Consider the following 20580-nt stretch of genomic DNA (forward strand, 5'->3'; position numbering starts at 1 on the left):
TCTACGAGTATGTCCCCAAAGACTCCAGAAGAAAGGGCGAACATGGATATGATACCTTATGCCTCAGCAATAGGGTCTATCATGTATGTCATGCTATGTACTAGGCCTGATATAGCGCATGCTCTGAGTGTCACGAGCAGGTATCAGGCGGATCCAGGCTTAGAGCACTGGAAAGCAGTAAAGTGTATCCTTAAGTACTTGAGAAGGACTAAGGATCTTTTACTAGTATATGGAGGTAATAGCCTTAAGGTTGAAGGCTACACTGACTCAAGTTTTCAGTCTGATGTTGATGATAGCAAGTCGAATTTAGGGTATGCGTACACCTTGAATGGAGGAGCAGTGTGCTGGAAGAGTTCCAAGCAAGATACCACTGCTGACTCGACCACAAAGGCGGAGTACATTGCTGCATCAGATGCAACAAAGGAGGGAGTCTGGGTGAAGATGTTCATCACAGATTTGGGAGTCGTTCCGAATAGCGAGAAGTCGACTTCCTTATATTGCGACAACTATGGGGCGATTACTCAAATAAAGGAACCCGGGTCTCATCAGAAGTGTTCTGAGGAGGTTCCAGCTTATTAGAGAGATCGTAACCCGAGGAGATGTAGCAGTGGAAAGAGTTCCATCCGAAGATAACATTGCAGATCCACTGACAAAGTCGTTGTCTCAGATTGTCTTTAAGCGTCACAGGAGTCTGATGGGGATCAGACACATAGGTGATTGGCTTTAGGTCAAGTGGGAGATTGCTAGTCATAGGTGCCCAGCAAGCCAATCACGTGAGTGATGGCACGTGTGACTTGATACAGAATCTTTTTGCTTATTATATTTTGGCGTATATCACTTTATAACTATTGCATAAATGCATATATATATTGTGATGTCCTTGGATTTGTGCAATGGGAATCGGATCGTGATGAGATCACGATAATGAGATCGATTCACCTTTAAACACATATCCTAAATAATCCCGGTCATAGGTTACTCGAGAGGGACATCGTGATAACCGGATAGACTGGTGTGCTGTATACCCGTCCATATGATGGATGCAGCTGGTCTCATAGCTGCTCGTGTAGGGACACTAGGGATACAGTATAGGTGCTCATTGGAGAATGAGTTCACTGATTGATCCGCTTACGGAATGCTGGATGGTTGATGATGCCTTATTGTCAGACAGCGATTCCGTAGTACTAGTGGTGTATCTGGTCCTTAGACTTGAGACACCAAGGATGTCCTGTATGAGTGCTCCACTCTTTGATACCAGACTTATAGGTTTGGCTGTTCCAGATCTAGTACAGCTGGTCATTGGGAGTGGTAGTCGACCTTACGAGGGCTATTGAGTGTCGACAGAGGATCATCCACTCTCGGCGTCATGAGAGGAATATCCCATGTGTTCTTGCTTAGACAAATCCCTAGCCAGGGTCATTCGGGTTGAGAGAGAAAGAGTTCTCCGGGAGAATCCGATTAGAGCGAGACTTGAGTAGAAACCGTATGGGTCTGATAGCACCATGCTCGATATACGGTCTCTAGGATATTAGATGGATGAGGGACTATAGGTACATGGTAACTGAGGACAGACAGGTCCAATGGATTGGATTCCCCTGTATCGTCTAGGGACTACGGCGTAGTGGCCTAGTACGTCCGTAGTCGATGAGTCAAGTGAATTATTATAGAGATAATAATTCACTCAGTCAGAAGGAGTTTTGACAGGTATGACTCACGGCCAGCTCGATATTGGGCCTAGAGGGTCACACACATATGGTAGGCATTGCGATGAGTAGAGGTTCGGATATGAGATATCCGACGGAGCCCTTGTCTTATTGGATGCAGATCCAATACCCACTAGGGAAGGACCCATTAGGGTTTGACACGAGATCTCTATAAATAGGAGGGATTCACAGCCTCATAGGCTAGTCTTTGCTTGCCTTTCCTATTCTCCTCTCCCTCTCCACCTCAGAGTAGGCCTGGAGTTTTGAGGAGCGTCGTCGCAACCCTGCTGTGTGGATCACCGCTAGAGAGGAGGACGCTTGACCTCCTTCACCCTCTCCTAAGGATCTGCAAGGAAACAGGGATATACGATCTCCCTAGGTAACATAATCTCTATACGCAGTTTTATGTTTTGTGGATTTTTGCACACCAATCTTCGCACGACGACGAACATCTTTTTGGGAATCGGGGATTTTTGTTTTCTTGTTCTTCCGCTGCGCATATGATGCCGCCCCCCATGATTTCCCAACAGATGGCGTCTTAAAGTGAGGACTAGATCGACTACAGCAAGGGTTGTAAGTAGAGTAAGGGCTGGATTAGATCTACCTACAACATGAGGAAGTGACTTGCCAGATTAACGTTTTTATTGATGTTATGTAAGGAGGGAACCTATGGAAGAAGGAAGTAATCGAGAGGTTGCCTATGGTGGGAGAAGGAAGTGGCTGATGGAAGGTGGTCTCTTGAAATAGTAGTTGTTTACAACAGGAGTAAGGGCAATCGCCTATAGTAGGATGATGGAAGGTGGTCTCTCGAGGAAGAAGTGGAAACACAAGTATAGGATTGTGAAATAACTAACTTTGTAGTGTATACACCACATATACATGGGTGGAATCCGCATACGTTGGAGAAGAAAATATATATGCTAGCACCAAGGAGATTAATAGTGATAGCTGCCTCTTGTAATATGGCATGTGAGGAATATCACCAAGAAAACTGCTTGGCAAAATGCATTTGGGAGAATCGGTTGAATACCACTAGTAAGGTAATCACTATGGCAGATTAATGGAGACAGATTACTATCGTCGAACAGTGAGAAAGGGCACACATTGCTTGAGGTAAGAGAAGCTTCTATACCATGAAAAAATTACTATGAAAGAGGATAATTTCATTTACTGATATAATAGATATTTATATAGATTTGAGGGAAAAAGTTTTCTCAATCATGTGCTCAAATAATGCATATATATTTATTGTGATTGATTCTTAAATTATAGATTGATCGAGGATTAGAACATATAAGAAATACATAATTATCATTTCGTATTTACCTCTATTATGATCTTCTATTAGTATCGATGTGAATCGCCCATATAGAGGGTGCATGATATTGGAGATGCATGAGAGTGTCGAGACATATTCAACTTAATTCGTACCATGTAAGGAGTGTTGGACACATGAGATATTCAAGGGATTTAGGGTATGCAGACGTAAACCATCTACATGTGTTAGATGTAGATTTATGAGGACATCAAAATATACTAACTTGAATCACATGTATATGGGTGTCGAAGTGAGGGCATGTGCCATCCGGTTGCGAATTTAGTTAAATAATCTGATTTAACATTTTTTCAATAATATAACATATTTTTATTTCTAAAAATATAATATTTTTTTACTCGGTAAGTGGACATCCTACCCGGTTAGGGTTTCAGAACAGCGATCGACCGACCGTTCTTTGGTGGGCCATTCATTAGTCCCGAGGGTATTTTGGGAATTTAGGATCCAATTCCAGGAAGCCGAAGTTGCTCGCATCCCTTCTCATGAACAAACTCTCGGGCATTCAACTATCGGTTTTTAGATTGGAGACACAAAGACGCGCTCTCTGTTTCTTTCGACTGAAGGAGAAACAATCTCAGGTAGATCCGGAAGAGAAATCGGCTTCCTAGCAAGGTATCAATGGCAATACTCCTGCTCCCTGTTTCTCTGATCATTTTTAGGTTGTCATTTAGAAAAAAAGAGATCGAACTGATTTTGTTTGGTCGTTGGCTTCCTTGGGGGCCGTGATCTTGTGAGATTTCTTGTTTTGGTTTCTAACATGTTTTCTTTCGTGTTGATTTTTCGTCAAATGACGGGATCTTGAACCGTTTCGACTTCATGGGGTTGGGTGCTTATTTTGCCCTAGAGGCGATGATGAGCGGAGATTTCCGATAGCCAGATTTATCTCTGAACTGGACAAAGATTTAACCTTCTTTTATCTTAGACTCTGGGTTATGGAGGTGTCATGTTGAAAGAATTCATAAAAATGAAGCTCCTGGTTCCAGATTTCTAGAAGTAGAAACGTATATGTATTTTGATCACTCTCAGACCATCTGATGAGTCCTTCGATGCTTTGCAGGTGATTGGCCTCAGTGTTTGACCAGGGAACTCAAAGTTCATGGACGATGGAAGCAATTGTCATCCGTCACCTGTAAAGGAAAACCGCCTCGTTGCAGTGCCTGTCGTCGCTGGTTCATCCGGTTTAGGTTTGCCTTATGCACCTGAAGATTGGCCGTGTCCTGGAGATCGATGGCGCTGGAAGGTAGGCAGCAGAAAGTCTAGCTCTGGCCATTGGGTCGATAGGTATCTCTATGCTCCTCCCACATGTCCAAAATCTGGTGGTAGGAGACATGGAAACGGATTTCCTAGCAGGGTATCAGTCGAAGAATATATTCGGAAGGAATTTCCTGACGCTGATGTCAATGCATTCTTTTCTTCGTTTATCTGGCGGGTTCCTTGTGCAGATTTCACCCCCCAAAAAGGTCTATTTTTTGTTTACCATCTAGTTTATGCATTTGCTGTCCTTTGTGAATGGAGACCTGTACTTTTGCTTAGTTGTTTCTGGACTAAACTTGGATCTGTTATATGTCCTGATTGTTACTTGATGAAAATTTTAAATTTGTTTCGGTTGTATAATGTGCTAACAAGCATTTCTTCAAGTATATTTTGTTATCTCACATGCTGTATGGATGTAAATAACCTCTTCAAGTTGTGAACATAGTTTATTTCATGTTTTCCTCTTTCCAATTGTTTTTTCTTTTCATAAACAAGGCCTTTAAAACCAAGGCACAGGGCATGCTTGGTAACGCTGCTTTTGCTTTATGTTTCTGGAAACATTTTTGTTGTTTGAAAGAAAATTAAAATAGGAAGCTTTTGCTTGATATGACTCATAGATTGGACTTGTGCATTCTTTTCCAGCCAATAAGCTATTCTTGTCAATGTCAACTTAAGGGTGACAAGGTCAATACAGGTAACAACTTGATGCAAGAAAATAATATGAACATAGCAAAATGTGGACTTTAAAATATGAAAATCTTCAAGACATAAACAAACAAATATGTTATCTATCTGCAGTTGTCTGTGCTAACCTCTTCAAATGGCACAACAGTACATGCCTCTTCATTGAATTAAGTTGTGGATAATAGAGTCATTGACTATCTTACTAATGCTTAAGAAATGTGAGTATGAATGCCAATTAACTGATTCAAAAGTTTTATATAATCTTAGATTCTTCTATTATAATTTAGTTTGTTAAAATGCCTCTCTCTTCTCATCATAGAGAATCGTTTTCAGTAGATATATATGTCTGGTGCATTTGTTTCATCTGTAATAACTTGTAACCTATTCTACATTTTTTTTGTACAGAGAATGATAACTATGCCTGCTCATATTCCAGAAGTTTTGATACCAATGAACGAACCAAATGTGAATTGGCAATTGGGCCTGGTGATTGTAAAGCTGGAAATGTGATGTGCAGCTTACAGGGCAAAGTAAAAACCAACACTTCATCAGCCAAGGATTGTGATATCTGCTGCAGTGAAGTTGGTTTCTGTCACGACTGTTGTTGTATCCTGTGCTGCAAAACTGTTGATTGGGCATATGAAGGTTATGGTTTCATTAGATGTGAAGCAAGCGTGGATGAGCAATACATATGTGGGCACGTGGCACATGTGGAATGTGCTCTTCGTTCTTACATGGCTGGGACTGTTGGAGGAAGCATTGGTTTAGATGTGGAATATTACTGTAGACGATGTGATAATAAAACTGACCTAATGCCTCATGTGACCAAGCTTTTAAAAGTTTGTGAATCTGTTGATTCCAAGGAAGACATGGAAAAAATTCTGAATTTGGGTTTTTGTATCTTGCGTGGCTCTGAACAGGAAAGAGCTAAGAATTTGCAGAATCATATTCGATTCGCCATTGCTAAGGTACTATTAATATTTTAGTAATCAATTTGTAACTATAAGAGTATTCTCCATAGTTATCATCCTCTCGTTTTAGGGCTTCTCAAGCAACAGCATGACCGTGTGATATTTAATCCAGCTTAAACGTGGAGTTCCTCTTGATGAAATCTGGAAAGTGGAAGATAGCATCACAATACTTCCTGCAGGTGAGTTTTTCCTCAATATTTTCTGATCTTCCTAGATTAACATGGCTAGAGCTATCTCATATAATAATTTTAGCTTAACATTTTTATTATTAAACTTTTTTGGTGATTCTTGATACCATGGCGAGTTATCAACAGAACCTAAAAAACAAACATAATCACTTGGAAGTCATAACTCAAGTTTCGGAATTGCTGGCTTCTAAGAATTGATGCTAGCTCAGGTCATAGCTTGTCTATTTCCTACTGCCATCTGCTCTGTTTCACTTCATGAAGTATGAATTTTTTGGTAATTCTTAACTTAATAAGCTTGCCAAAGACAAAGTCAAGTTATGCACTATGGTGCTTATTCTCTCCAGAATAGCTTGACATTGAATTTCCTATACGGCTTTTGTCAAACTCAGCATTCAAGAAGTTTGAAGGTTATCACCTTTGCTTAGGTATGCAGGCTAGGAATGATGTTAGATTATCTACCTCTTGGTAATCTGATGTGTCTAAATAAGGATGTATTTAAGTTCTATGATCATGTGAATGCTTGCTTGTACCAGACTGTTAAAGAGCCTTATAATTGAATTGACCAACACCTTGCTTAAATTTTGTGTGTAGGAGCCAGGCGTGGAAGAAAAAGTAATTTCATCCCGTATATGTTTTCATAGGGTTATGTACTTAGAAATAGTGTCCTTCAAATAGAAAGTCCAATTCAAGATCATGGTTTTTATCAGTATATATGCACTTGGATTGACATGATCATGTTTGGCATATTGCATCATTTTTTTTGTAAAAAATAATGTCTTCCTCTAATGCTTAGTGCATTAGTTCATGCACAACACATATCATTGTGGTAGAAAATGTTGTTGTTCAAGTATGAAAACTAAGTGATTGTAAATAAGTTACTAGTATTCAAGCAGTTATCTCGACCATCATTAAGAATAATTGGTCCACTTTTGGCTCAGCTCTTAGCATAAAAAGCCTCTAATCTTTGATACTAGACAAGAAAACATTGAGTACAATATAAACAAACAATTGATTCTAGAATGAGATAGGAATATTACGATCAATAGAGTTCAGTGGCAGGAAAGGCAGCATAGGAAGGCAACATAATTAATTTATGGATTTGGATTTGATATTTTAGAAAAATGTTTTGTATAGCCTGTTTGGTTTCAACCTGTTACTATAGGATTGCCTGATGTTTAATTTCAATTTTCAGACATGAAGCTGTTTACGCATTGTAGACTGTGGAATAACATTCATTTTATAGGTTTCGTTCTAAGTTTCTTTGAGTATGACCTCCATTTCATTCATTTAAGAAACTTCTTTGTTATATTGTAAATAGCATACAATGCAGCTTTACCCTTTTTCTTTGGCACCTTCTTGGAATATTACACTTCTTATTTTTGTTGGGATATAGTAAAGATAAGCAACACGAATGCATCAATCATGATTAGTTGCTAGTCTCATTATTAGACTGAGTTAGATGCTGTTAAAATAAATTTCTTAATGCAGTTCCTTAGTGTATGCCTCTATTTGTCAAAGGAGCACTCATAAGTCATAACAACCTAACATAAACATCATAATCAATGATTTAAAAAGTGTTAGGTGTCAAAAGGCGCCAAGGTCCAAAAACGCCCGAGGCGCTCGCCCGAGCAAAGCGAGACGCTAAAATATAAAAATATATAATATAATTAATAAATATAATTATTTAAAATTTTAAATAAAAATATGCTATTAAATTAAGAAAATCTAAGATATAAAATTAACAATATTAAGAAACCTAGCAATAATTTCAAATAAATAAAAATTAACAGTATTAAAATCAAAATAATATATTATTAATCTATTAATAGTATTGAAAATTAATTATTTTAAATAAACTTAATAATATTAACAGTATACAATATATGTATATTGTTAAAATGAAGTGTAAAGGGGTGCTGAGCCTGCTGACTGAGAAAAGAGGAAGCGGCAACTGCGAGTGGCGACAGCGGTAGCGGGAGCAGGAGCAGCGGGAGGTGCAAGCGGCAGCGTTTGCGAGCAGCGACAGCGGTGAGCAACGACAACAGGAGCAGGAGCAGCGGGAGGCGCGAGCGGCGACAGAGGCGGCGTTTGCGAGCGGCGACAACGGAAGCGTTTGCGAGCAGCAACAGCGGCGAGCAGCGAGATCGGGATCGGGAGCGGCGAGGGTTAGGGTTGGGTTCTCACTTATATTGATTTTAGTTGGTTCGATTAAACCAACTAACCATCAGATACCGAACCAGGACCGAACCAGACCTAAAATCCTGGTTCGGTCGCCTTGGTTAACCCAGGCGCTCGCCCGAAGCGCCCAGCGCCTGGGCTCGGGCGAGCGCTCAGGCAGCGCCTGTTTGAAGCACGCCGCCTGGGAGATTAGTGAGGTGCTCGGGCCTCGCCCCGCCTCGCCCGAGCGCCTAGGCGAGCGCCCGAGCGCCTTTTTAAATCACTGATCATAATCATGCAGTTCAAGATTAAACATATAAATGGACATTTTGGTCAAAGAACAAAATTTTATGTGTTTACCTACATGTTGATTTTGGGTGTAAACCATGAAAGACTGTAACTTGAATTATATGGGATTGACTCGGGATGAATTAGTTATCTTGCAAAAAAAGGACCAGAACTACAGAATTGTTAGACACTCGAAGATACCGTCGATCCTCTAGATTAGTATCCCTTGGAAGGTTAATATCTTGTACATTTGGCAATTTGAAAATTGTTTTCTTTCCTTAGTCACCATACTTTTTACTTGACGATGGATGCTCATTATCTGAATTAAACTCACTAGATAGGCATGATGGACAAGAAAACATACAATAAGTAACAAGAAATGGATATTGTTGTGAAGGTTATGAGGACTTTAAATGGTGGAATGATTATGTTTTAATGATACGAAGAGAGGTAGAGTAAGACCTAAAAAGACTTTAATAGCGATTATAGATGTTCAAGTTTTTACTGGAAGGATGTAACTTTCACTTACAGTATCTTGTATGTTCTGCTACATGTATCATGCCCTAAAGATTACTTGTCTTTTTATGGTCATTATCTGCCTCATGAACACAGTGATTTGGAAATCTTGCCTGCGTGAATGAATATGGTCCCGTCTTCTTACTGTGGCTGTGATCTACCTAAATTTGATGAATCATTTTCTTTGACACAGGAGATATGCATCATAACGGAAATGAGATAGCAGTTTTAGGGGCAATGGACACCAGAACAGAAGAAACTAGAGATGTTTGCAGACACAAAGTTGAACTCTTGAAGAAAATAGAAGCAGCTGATTGCAGAGCTCAGAGCTATATAACATCAGACTACAATAGTGTATCTGTGAAGCTTGAAGGTGAAATCGATCAGGTTCTTCGACAGCTGAAAAGATCGCAGGAAATGGAATACAGGATTGCAGAACAAAAACTGTATGTTCAGAAGGATTATCTTCTCAGCTTGTATCGACAGCTTGACTATGAAAGAGCTGAACTTGAAAATCCTGCGCCTTCACCCGTTGCTGGTGATTGTGATGCTCTTCTAACTAATGTCCTGCACCGAGTGGACCAAATAAAGCATGAGGAAGAAAAACTGAGGGAAATGATGAAAATTGCCAGTGGATTTGGGCAAACACCTAAAAGTGTTATTGGAGATCACTATGGGCTAGTCATCAATGATTAGCTTGAAGTAAAGGAGATGTTTTCATTGGAAACTGTATCAATTTGTGTTGTGCTTCCTTGTATTTCTTATCTGGGGCAAGGGGGATTCAAGATTCATTGTTGGAAAAGGTAAATGTTCCTTGCTTCCCCTGGTTAAATGCAAAAGTTTGTGCAATGAAACTGTCAGATCCCCAGTTCAGATGCTAAAGAATATAGATTTCTTTTTTCCTTTTGGTTCTATGAATTTGACTTGCAACTCCATTACAAGCAAAATGTCATTGCCTTTTGATCCATGTGATATTGCAAAATCTGTGGTCTCATAAATCTTCTGCCATGATCTACAAAATCTTTGTACTGTTAGATACAACTGAGGTATGGTAACAGGAGTCCCTTGAAAGAGCCGCATGCAAATTTATATTCATCATCTTGATGTTTGATATTGAGCTGTCTATGCTTTTGGTGCAACAAGGTTGAGATTCTTCATTTTTGCGTCTCTCCAAACTAATACTCTATTAATTTCATATCAATCTGCTCGTAAGAGACCTAATTATTCTAAAAGACCAGCTTCATATTTTCTGGTCTAGCTGGTGTTGGAAATCCCAATTGGCCGAGTCATTGGCTTCCTATTATTATCCGGCTTGATATGAGTGAATTCATGGTCTGTTTCCAAGCTAATCTATGTAGAAGCTGCTCGTTATTTGGTGTTATGCATGTTTCTGGCTCAATTTGCCACTCATCTATGCAAATAATAAAATCATTAGATCTTGGGTTAATTATAGTTAGCTATCTTTAGTGTGTCAATCTTTATATTCTAAAAAATTACACTAACATTTCTATAATTATAAAAGTAAAATATTTAGATCAATTTACGTTAGTTGTATCGATGAAAACATAAAAACAAAGGATAAAAAAATAATTTCAATGTTTGGTGGTGGATGATGATGTCGCTAGTGTCGATATCGAGACAGTTGCTTGGTCGCTTTCGATGATGATAATGTCCACTCATATCGCAACACCACTCATCTTTATGAGGAGCATGTCACCGACTTCATCGCTGCCCGTGTCGCTTTGCATTTGCATTGATGCTGATGCAATTGTCGCTCGGTAATTGTGTCGACATCGACGTAGATGACGATGGTTGTTGTTGCATCTATAGTGAATATGGTAGTGGTTGTTGCGGCATCTATGGTGAAGATGGTGATCGCGTCGCTACTGACCCATTGGGCAAATCTTAGCCTCGATATGAAGGTGGGGTTGTTAGAGCTCTCATTGCTATCGTATCAGTTCCGACACTACCTCTCACCGAATGACCCTTTTGTCACTCTTCATCTGCATCGGCATCAACATAGATGCAGAGTGGCATCGCTTGGGAACTGCAACTATGTTGACGCATATGCATTAGATATTGTTTGGTCCAAGCCGACGATTGAGGAAACACAATGACCCGATCTGAGGGAGGTGGACCGTGGCGTCCAAGGCAAGGCATGCTGCCTTGTAGGAGTCATACAAGTCGAAGAGCTCGAACTGGATGGTAATGGAGGTCGCCCTCTATGGTGCGGCGTCGAGCACTAATTAAAGCTCGTCCACATCGTCGCTATCATGTGGGAGGCTATTGGAGTAGACGACGATCATGACTTCGAATAGGTTGGGGTAGGTGGCGGAGTGCTTCTTGTGTGTGGTGGAGAGTTCCAAATGAGAGCAGACTAAGGGAGGGAGGGGGTGAACAGAGGCATCCTTAGCTACAACGAGATGGGAGAGAGATTCGGAGAATTTAGGAGAATGTGATAGCAAAGGAGCGAGGGGATAAGGAGTGGCCATCACCATCTATGTTGATGCTGATGCAGTTTTCGAGTGACAATTGCATCAGCGTCAATACAAATGTAGATCGGCATGAGACGAGTGGCGATGAGGTCGGCAACACGCTCCTCGTGGAGACGGGTGGCATCGTAGTAAGAGCATACCTTATCATCATCGGGGATAACTAGGCAACTGCATCAGCATCAATGCTAGTGGCGTCGTCGTCCATTACTATCGAATGTTAAAAATTATTTTTTATCTTTTATTTTTATATTTTTATTTGTAAAACTGATGTAGTTAAGATAAATAGATTTAGATGTTTCACTTTGATAACTAAAGTGATACAAATATAGTTTTTTAAATTATAGGGACTATATTGCTAACTAACTAGAGGGGTAATATGTAATTAGTCATTCAATCTTTTGGATAATTATTATTCTCGAAAGCATAGAACAGTGTGAAACGGGTTAAAAATAATATCCCAAATATTTGCATATATCTGAATCTTTTTAAGACACTTTATCCATTTGACATCGCACAGCGAGTCTTCTAAGATCGAAGGTAAGTGAAACTATACAAAAATAATTCAGTAGAATTTGGAACTTTTGGATTCAACCAACTATTAAAAATGATCAATCCACAAGTTCTTTTATGTTTTTTTTATTTACATCAATTCTCATAAAATAAAAATGCATCTCCCTCAGTGTGTCATTTACTCGTAGCTTACAAACTATTCGAAGCTAAATCAAACATTAGGTAAATACTGATTTTCCTATTACTTCACCACTTGAGATGTTTCTTATCTAATTAATTATATATTAAATTTGATGACCCTAATTAAATGGTTAAAATATGCTAAGATTCTAATTAAATTCTGATTAAGATTATCCATTAAGCAAAAAAAAAAAAGGCCCGTCTATACTTAGGAGATGACCGAGAGACTCTTAAAGATACGAAAAGAAAAGAAGAGTCTAGATTAACGATGAGTGTATTATTTTACGATATCCGAGATACCTTATTGATTATTATCATGTTTAAAACTATGCACCTTTCATCGATATCTACGATATTTAATCTCAATCCTAAAATTAATTTTTTACATAATAAATTTAGTTCTTGCATTATAGTGTGAATATTTTTAGCAATAACGAACATCGGACAAAAGGGGACCAAATCTTCCCTGGGAATATGTTATTGGTTTGCATCGGACAAGCAATGCTCACCATTAAATGAAATAAGTTGTTTATGGTCTCGAGTCTTCTTTGTAGGCCATCTACTGCTTACTACCACTTGCATCTTTTGGTTTTTAGAGCCGAAGTGATTGAAGGCATTTCTTATTCTATTCTTTTGCAACCGATGTCCAATTCAGATCTGAGTTCTTCTAGTTCGTTAGCAAAGGTCTCAGGATTTGGTAGGATGAGCTGAAGGTGTCTTTGTTCCCAATGCAAAGTTGTGCTCGTTGGCCCGCCGATACAGAAGAGTCGAAGCTTCTATCCTGTCAACACAGACATTAGATTCGTAAGCAAGCATATATATGTTCAACGAAAATTCCAAAAGTGGCATTTCGTTTCTCACCAGCCAGGATGAACGACGAATTTTCCGGTAGATAGCGCCCGCTGCACCTGCGTGAGATCCATCCATTCGCATATGAGAAGCAGAGCAAACATCTAAACGATCGAGCATTTGGTCTCCATACCTTGACTGTCCCAAGAGCAGTGGCGATGACATGAGTGACGTGTTCATCGATCTGGTCGGTGCAGACAGCACCGAACTGTTGTGCTTTCTTCCAGAGGGGGTGTTGTTGCGGATTGGCTTCGCCCACCGGGAAAACCCGGCTGAAAACTATGCGACAACCTCTTAGAACCTTACGTTGCTCTGCTTCAAGCAGAATTCTAACATCGGCCTCTTGTATGGAGTGATGCGAGAAGAAGCTGTCGTGAATTCGTTCGATCACCTGATCAAAGAAAGAACAAGGCATCAAAAATGGAGAATCGAGACGAATTCCTAAGTTCCAACACTCGTTGTTCCAGCAAGTTTATACCGCCAATGCATTAGCAAGAGTCCCATCTTTTGAACTCTCGTCACGATGGATATCCAGAAGAGAAGGCCCGGGAAGTCCAAACCTGCGCTTACTGCTGGGGAAGAAATGGTATCTGCAATGGCAAGACCATCGTCAGGCTTTAAAGCTTAAAACTCATAAACCACCGGACTGATTCGATCCCGATTCCAACACGACGAGATTTGAAATCCGATTATACCTCTCTACAACAATCAAGTTGGGTTGGTGACGCGGCCACATTCCCGGAGTATCATCGATAATCACAACAGCGGATTCCAGTCCTGAAACCCCAGATAGATCTTTGTGTTTGGAAGCCCTTTCGACAACGTCAGATGGTGATGCATCACCATCATCGTCTCCCCTTGAGATGACGCGCCCAGAGAACAAAGATCCTGTTGGGTCAAGCAGCTTTGCCATCTCAGCAGCATACACCATGCTTCCCTTGGTGCATACATGCAGCTCGTAAAGCTTGCTAGCCTACAGGAGATCAAGGAGTACATTAACGATCCAGAAATCATTACTAGTTTGGGAAGAAGACAGTTTCATCAAAACCAAACCTTGCACAGAAAATTCCAGATGCCCGGTCTAAATTTAATCCACAATCCCAGATGTTGGAGGCGGAAAAGATGGCGTTGCGGCAGCTTCCTGTCTCGCTCTTCGTTGCTCCTCAATGTATTTTCGTGAACTGGATTGACATCTACAAACTAAAGCGATAGATATCCAATATTACCAGCTCGAAATCTTATTATATATATAAATATTAATTAACCTAATTAGCAAAGACCGTAAGATTTTGAGCTCCAATTCTGTAGTAGTTATAGTTTACCGTCGTTGAATTAAGGAGAGTGTGGTCCAAATCAAGCACGAGAGAGAGCTTCCTAGCGGCTAACAGTCTGATATGTTCCATGATCCTTCTTGCTATCTCCCTATGTATAGCTGCTCTCTGTTGATCATTACACCCGACGAGTAGATGATCTATACCACCACAAAGCTTGGGTAATTCTGAAGCACCTTCCCCACTTGCTTGGATTCTGCTACAAGTGACAAGGGGAAGAAGTGGTTCTCTTGCAGCGATGACACCATCTACTTTGTTTTGTTCAGGTGCAACGATCACATTCTTGAACAGAACACGACGGGGATCACGAGGTTTCAAGCCGATCCACACGTTGTCATCTCGAGAGCACTGCAAAATATATATAAAACAAGAGTGTATCATACGGATTGCGACGATAAACAAATGACTCGAGTAGAAATCGTAATTCGGTATCATAGATTTTAGATTATGTTTACGACTCGATGAGTCATTGCTTAGTCTCACATCGAAAACGAATAAATACAGCCTTTTCGGAGAAATAAAGAATCTCCCTACAACCCTCACCATGAAAACTGACTGTGGAGTAATCCGAGATGTTCCTGCTTGATTTTGCTCAGATTCATCGGACTTAAAGGGAGTATAACTCATGGTATAGTCCATAGATTCGTACTCATCCATTGTCTTGCGCTTCCTACCAGCTGTGGTTCCTTCCACGGGCCCCTCATCCAAGGCATTGCATCCGATACCTCCGTTCTCTAATTCTTCAAGCTTTGCAGGAGAGAGTTGATCGCCAGCAGAAATGTTAGGCTCCGTAGACGAATTCGTCAGAACATCATTCACGATTCCAACATGCTGCTGCTCTTTCCCTTCATCGTGATCCTCGGAAGCTGGTGAGTCAACCAAAGCATCGATCTGCCAAAAGAAAAATGAATCCAAGTTTCCCTAGTTCGGTCGGTGATGGCTTAACTAATATACATGGAATATTTCACGCACCTCTTTTGCTCGATCGGTTGTCATAAGAGCGGATACTGGTTTCTCGATATGAATTAGCAAGCTGCACCGGATACAGTGGATTGGATTTAGTTCATAATATATGGTAATTGCATACAGCAGAAAGAAGATACGAAGAGAACAAACGATAAAAGCAATTGCATTTGCTTCTCCCTTTTTGCAACTGCTGCTATTGCCATAAAATTTGATTCTTTGGAGCTGTCTCTTAAGGTCCTAAGAATCAATCATATGCCATTCTTTGGCTAATCTTAGGATATCTCAGCTCTTCAATTATTATTATTATTATTTTTTTTTTTGCTTACTGCTTCAGATCCTTTTGCTTTACAGTTTGTAACACAGTGTTAAATCAATAGAATCACCTTTGTTTCAAAAAAAAGAAAAAAAGAAAAGCATTTGCCACTGCTGTTTGATTTGCGAATTATCTGAATAAAGCATTTGCCATTAAATTTCTCAAGAGCGAGGTTTTGTTGTTCTTAGAGAATAAGTAAGTTGTTCCAATGGAAACCATGAAAGCCTTTGTAAACATTGGGTTCAAGTATTTGGTATCTTAATGCATACATTTAATTTTTTCAAAGCTACTAAAACCTAATTCATATTTTGTTTCGGGGAATACGAGATAAAATAATAATATTTTTAATAAAACATCTTTCGCGTGTGGTGTGGTTGATAGATCGAGGGATAAGTAATTTAACTCGTTTACATGAATATTTAAAATACATGATATTATTTTTACTAATTCGAATCGAGGATCGATATCAAATTAGTCTATTTTCAATATCATATACGTAGCTAAGCATATTTATCATGGTTAGCAACCCCGGATCAAGGTCATCGATATCGACACTATGAGAAATTATGTTATTTTATAGCTATTTTGGAGTTATTTATGGCAAGATCTAATGATGTAGTATTGTTTCTTCTGCTCTAAACATTCTTTATATGCTCAAACTTATGAATTAATGACCTCGACTCTTGTAGTATTAAGCTCACTCTCCTGTAAATTCTCTCTCTTTGTATCTTGTTGATGTAGGACACACAATAGACTCAGGTAGGAAGGAAGTTTAGAGGAATGAAAGGAGATAGAAAAGATAATAATAATAATAATAATAATATTAGATAACTATCATACTCACTCTGGCTGAATGGAATTTTCTTCTGCACGTCTCGAATGTGAATGTTGGATTCAAAACACCAGAAAAATAAATATGATCATACACCACTTAATATATAATATCAGAAAAGAGTTCAATTTATTGATCTATTATCTGATAATCCATTACATTTTCATTAAAACAACTTTTTATAGCCTCATCTACAAGAAAAAATAATAGATAAAAAAACTAACAAGGAAGAATCTATAACTGCTAATCAAATAAATTATATTTTGGAGAAGATAATTTACATATTCCCCTTGCTAAATCATTTTCCTCTTAGTACTTGGTAGACTTCCTTTTTCTTGTAGCCACATGATTATTTCTCTCCATTTCTTTATATCGTATTCGGAAACTTTATTTTTCTAAGGAAGGCAAAATATTTTTGTATCATTTTCCTTATTATTTTTTGTTTTTTTTCTTGAACTTGATTCTATGGAAAGGGGCTAATGAAAGATAATAGATTATTACAAAATATATGAATAAATTGATTTTTTTCCCATCTTATGTGTGAGTGATATAAGATTTTTCTGATAACTGAATGCATCATCCATATGCGACACATAGAGGTGTATGACATTCATCTTCAGAATTATCTACTTAAGTTAGAGCGAGACTAATAATTATTTAGGTTTTTTTTCTTGCTAACTTCTTATTGTTATCTTTTTCTCCTTTTTTGTTCTAAAGGAAAATTCTCTCTTATGTTCTAAACTCATTCTACATCATTTTGGTGTCAAATATTTTGATCTAGAAAAAAATATTATATCTTCGAGGTCAATCATATATATATATATATATATATATATATATATATATATATATATATATATATATATATATATATATATATATATATATATATATATATACTTGGGGCAAGCTCCTATAGGAAGTAAATCATATTAGACCATTTTATTTTTTATTTAAATAAAATTTTATTATTTTAAGAAATCTTTTACAAATTTTATAAGTTACAAGTTGGCAACATCTACAATACTTTTATTTTGTTTCCAGATATATTATAAGTAAGAAAAAGGGATAAATTGTAGAAAATATAAAGAAGAACGTTCAAAGATTATTAAGTACCAAAAAAGGATAATTTCTTAATAAGATGAATCTAGAAACAACTTATTTTTCTCAAATAAATATGGACTCTTAGAGCTTTTCTTATTCATGCTTCTAAGCGCGTAGTATGCAAAGGGACACTTTGAGCTCGAGGACCACATTGTGTTTGAATTATTATTATTATTTTATTATTTGTGGATATATCATGTGAAAAGGGATGCTCTGATTAATCTACTTCTGATAATTTTTTTTTAATCTTGGATAGATATATTATTACACGAGGAAACTTTTAGGCTTGATAGATTATGTCGAATGTTTCATATGCTACTTAATCTTGAGTGGACGAATCATACAGGAATGAATGAACACTTTGGGTTTGGTGGCTCCTATTGCATGTCCTTGATATATTTTTACTTTAATTTAATCTAAGATTTGGTAAGCATTTGGTAAGTTTGTTTTGATTTTCGGATTCACAGATAAAAAATATTGATGTTTTATCCATCGATGAGAGAATATTCCTTTTAGGTGTGATACTTAAAATGATATATTTAATAGGTATCCGTTAGAGTTCATTATTTTTATTAAATAATGATGATCATATTGTTATTATTAAATAATAATGACATTGGATCCAATTTTTTTTTTTTTGGATATATCTACCTTGAATCTATCGATTTGTTTAAATATGAGTTTAGGTTTGGGATGAGTTGGATTAGACTTAACTAATCGTGTTTGGGTTTGAAGTTTATTCGGGTTAGGTAGGTCCCCATTAGTAATAGGATGATATTTTAGTAATTGTACTTTAATTATTCTACGTTGCCATGGCGATTATCTTGAAGGGCTCTTATTCCTCGAAAATATAAAAAGTCTTTCGTTCCGAGTGTTTGATATTTTAAAATTTCGATCAAGAAAAGAGATAATAAACACAAATAAGAGAATAAGTAAAGATAGAGACCGACCAATTTTATAGTGGTTTGGTCTTCTTGACTTATATCTACTCTCAATTCCTCCGAGACTATTAACTTTTACTATCAATCATGTTTTGAAGATGAAGATCAATAACCTTTTACAACATTCTTCAAAAAAAAAACTTTATATATTCTGAGCTTAGTAACACAGTAAAAAATTTAAGAATGCGGACATTGAAAGCTCAAGAATGATGCTCATTAGCCATGCCTAAAGTTGGATATATATATATAGCCCAAAGTGCTCTAATATGTGGAGCAAATCATAAAAAATATCCAAAATTAAGGATTTTGATAGTAGCACTATCATTTTATGCGGTACTATCGTCGAAACATTGAAACGACACCATCCAGTGTCCATTATCTTAGGTGATACCAATACTCACTTTGGAAGATATCATCGCATCCTCTCACAAATGCAATTGCCCATACACTAATTTGGACTAGTAAGGGCCCAAATCTAATTTAAAGTTAATCTACTTCAACGTTAACATGATATAGGACAAAGAAGAACAGAAATAAAAATCTCAGATTTTTCATAAAAATGTTTTTTCATTGTGCGAAGATTGATGTATAAAAATCATAAAATAAAAAACCATGTATGTATGAGAGATGTATTTTACATAGGAAGATTGTATATCATTGATATCCTATAGATCTATGGGAAATGATGAAAGAGGTCAACTATCTTCCTCTCTAGCGGTGATCCACATGGTAGGGGTTATGAAGATGCTTCTTAAAATCACTCCCCAAATCTCCACATACCCCAAATAGGAGTTGATGGCTGAGGAGGAAAAGGGGAGAGGAGAATATGTGGTGGTAGCCAAAAAAATCTAGCCTATGGCTTTTTGGTTCTCTCCTATTTATATAGACCCCTTGTCAAATTAACCTCAATAAATCCTGCTGGGTATTGGATCTTCATCCAACTATTCAAGCATCTTAGATTAGTGAATCTTTACCCAATAATCTCTCATCGGCTCTTATTGAATCTCATCCATAAGATCCAATAATTCACGGGATTATTGGATATCCAATAAGATAGGAGCAAAACCTACCATATGTGTATGACCCTTTAGGTTTAATATCAAGCTAGTAGTGAGTCATATTTGTCAGAACTCCTTCTGACTCAATGAATTATTATCTTCATAATAATTTACTCGACTCATCGCTATGTTATAGTCCCTAGATAATACAGAGGAATCTAATCCTTTAGACTTATTTGTCCTTAGTTATCGTATATATATAATCCCTCATCAATCTAATACCCCAAAGATCGTATATCGAGCATGGTGCTATCAGGCCCATATAATTTCTACTCAAGTCTCGCTCTAATCGGATTCTTCCGAAGAACTCTTTCTCTCTCAATCCAAATAACCCTGGCCAAGGATTTATTTGAGCCAGAATACATTTAGATATTTCTCTTATGACACTAAGAGGATATGATTCTTTATCGATACTCAATAGCTCTCATAAGGATGAATGTCACTCATAATGACTAGTTGTACTAGATCTGAAACTTCCAAGCTTATAAGTCTGGTATCAAAGAGTGAAGTACTCATATAGGACATCCTTAATATCTCGAGTCTAAGGACCAGATACACCACTAGAATGACGAAATCGTTATTTGACAATGAGGTATAATCAATAATCTAGCATTTCGTGAGCATATCAATAAGTGAACTCATTCTCCAATACTTGCACTATATCCCTAGTGTCCCCAAATGAGCAACTATGAGATCAATTGTCTCTATCATATGGATGAGTATATAATATACGAATCAGGCTCATTATTGTGATCTTATCACGATCTGATTATCATTGCATAGATCCGTGGGTATCACAATATATATGTGCAATAAGCAATATAAAGTGATAAAATATAATAATAATAATAATAATAATAATAATAATAATAATAATAATAAATAAAAATAGTGTATATCATAT

General features: G+C 37.7%; 2 protein-coding genes across 2 annotated transcripts; one reads left to right on the forward strand and one right to left on the reverse strand.

Moving 5' to 3' along the window:
• The first annotated feature begins 3515 nt into the window (after positions 1–3515).
• LOC135642183 (protein OBERON 2-like) lies at positions 3516–10011 on the forward strand. The gene is made up of 5 exons (XM_065158104.1): positions 3516–3651; positions 4097–4499; positions 5383–5945; positions 6061–6127; positions 9291–10011. The coding sequence occupies exons 2-5, from the start codon at positions 4136–4138 to the stop codon at positions 9791–9793; spliced, it is 1497 nt and encodes a 498-aa protein (XP_065014176.1). The 5' UTR covers positions 3516–3651; positions 4097–4135; the 3' UTR covers positions 9794–10011.
• Positions 10012–12969: 2958 nt separating this feature from the next.
• Positions 12970–15458, reverse strand: LOC135642980 (RNA polymerase II C-terminal domain phosphatase-like 3). The gene is made up of 9 exons (XM_065159462.1): positions 15435–15458; positions 15006–15353; positions 14454–14810; positions 14185–14331; positions 13827–14104; positions 13610–13721; positions 13265–13522; positions 13144–13190; positions 12970–13063 (listed from the first exon to the last, which is right to left on the reverse strand). Exons 1-9 carry the CDS (start codon positions 15456–15458, stop codon positions 12970–12972), a joined length of 1665 nt encoding a protein of 554 aa, XP_065015534.1.
• Positions 15459–20580: the final 5122 nt, after the last annotated feature.

This window comes from Musa acuminata, chromosome BXJ3-7, assembly GCF_036884655.1.
Source record: "Musa acuminata AAA Group cultivar baxijiao chromosome BXJ3-7, Cavendish_Baxijiao_AAA, whole genome shotgun sequence".
Taxonomy (NCBI): domain Eukaryota; kingdom Viridiplantae; phylum Streptophyta; class Magnoliopsida; order Zingiberales; family Musaceae; genus Musa; species Musa acuminata.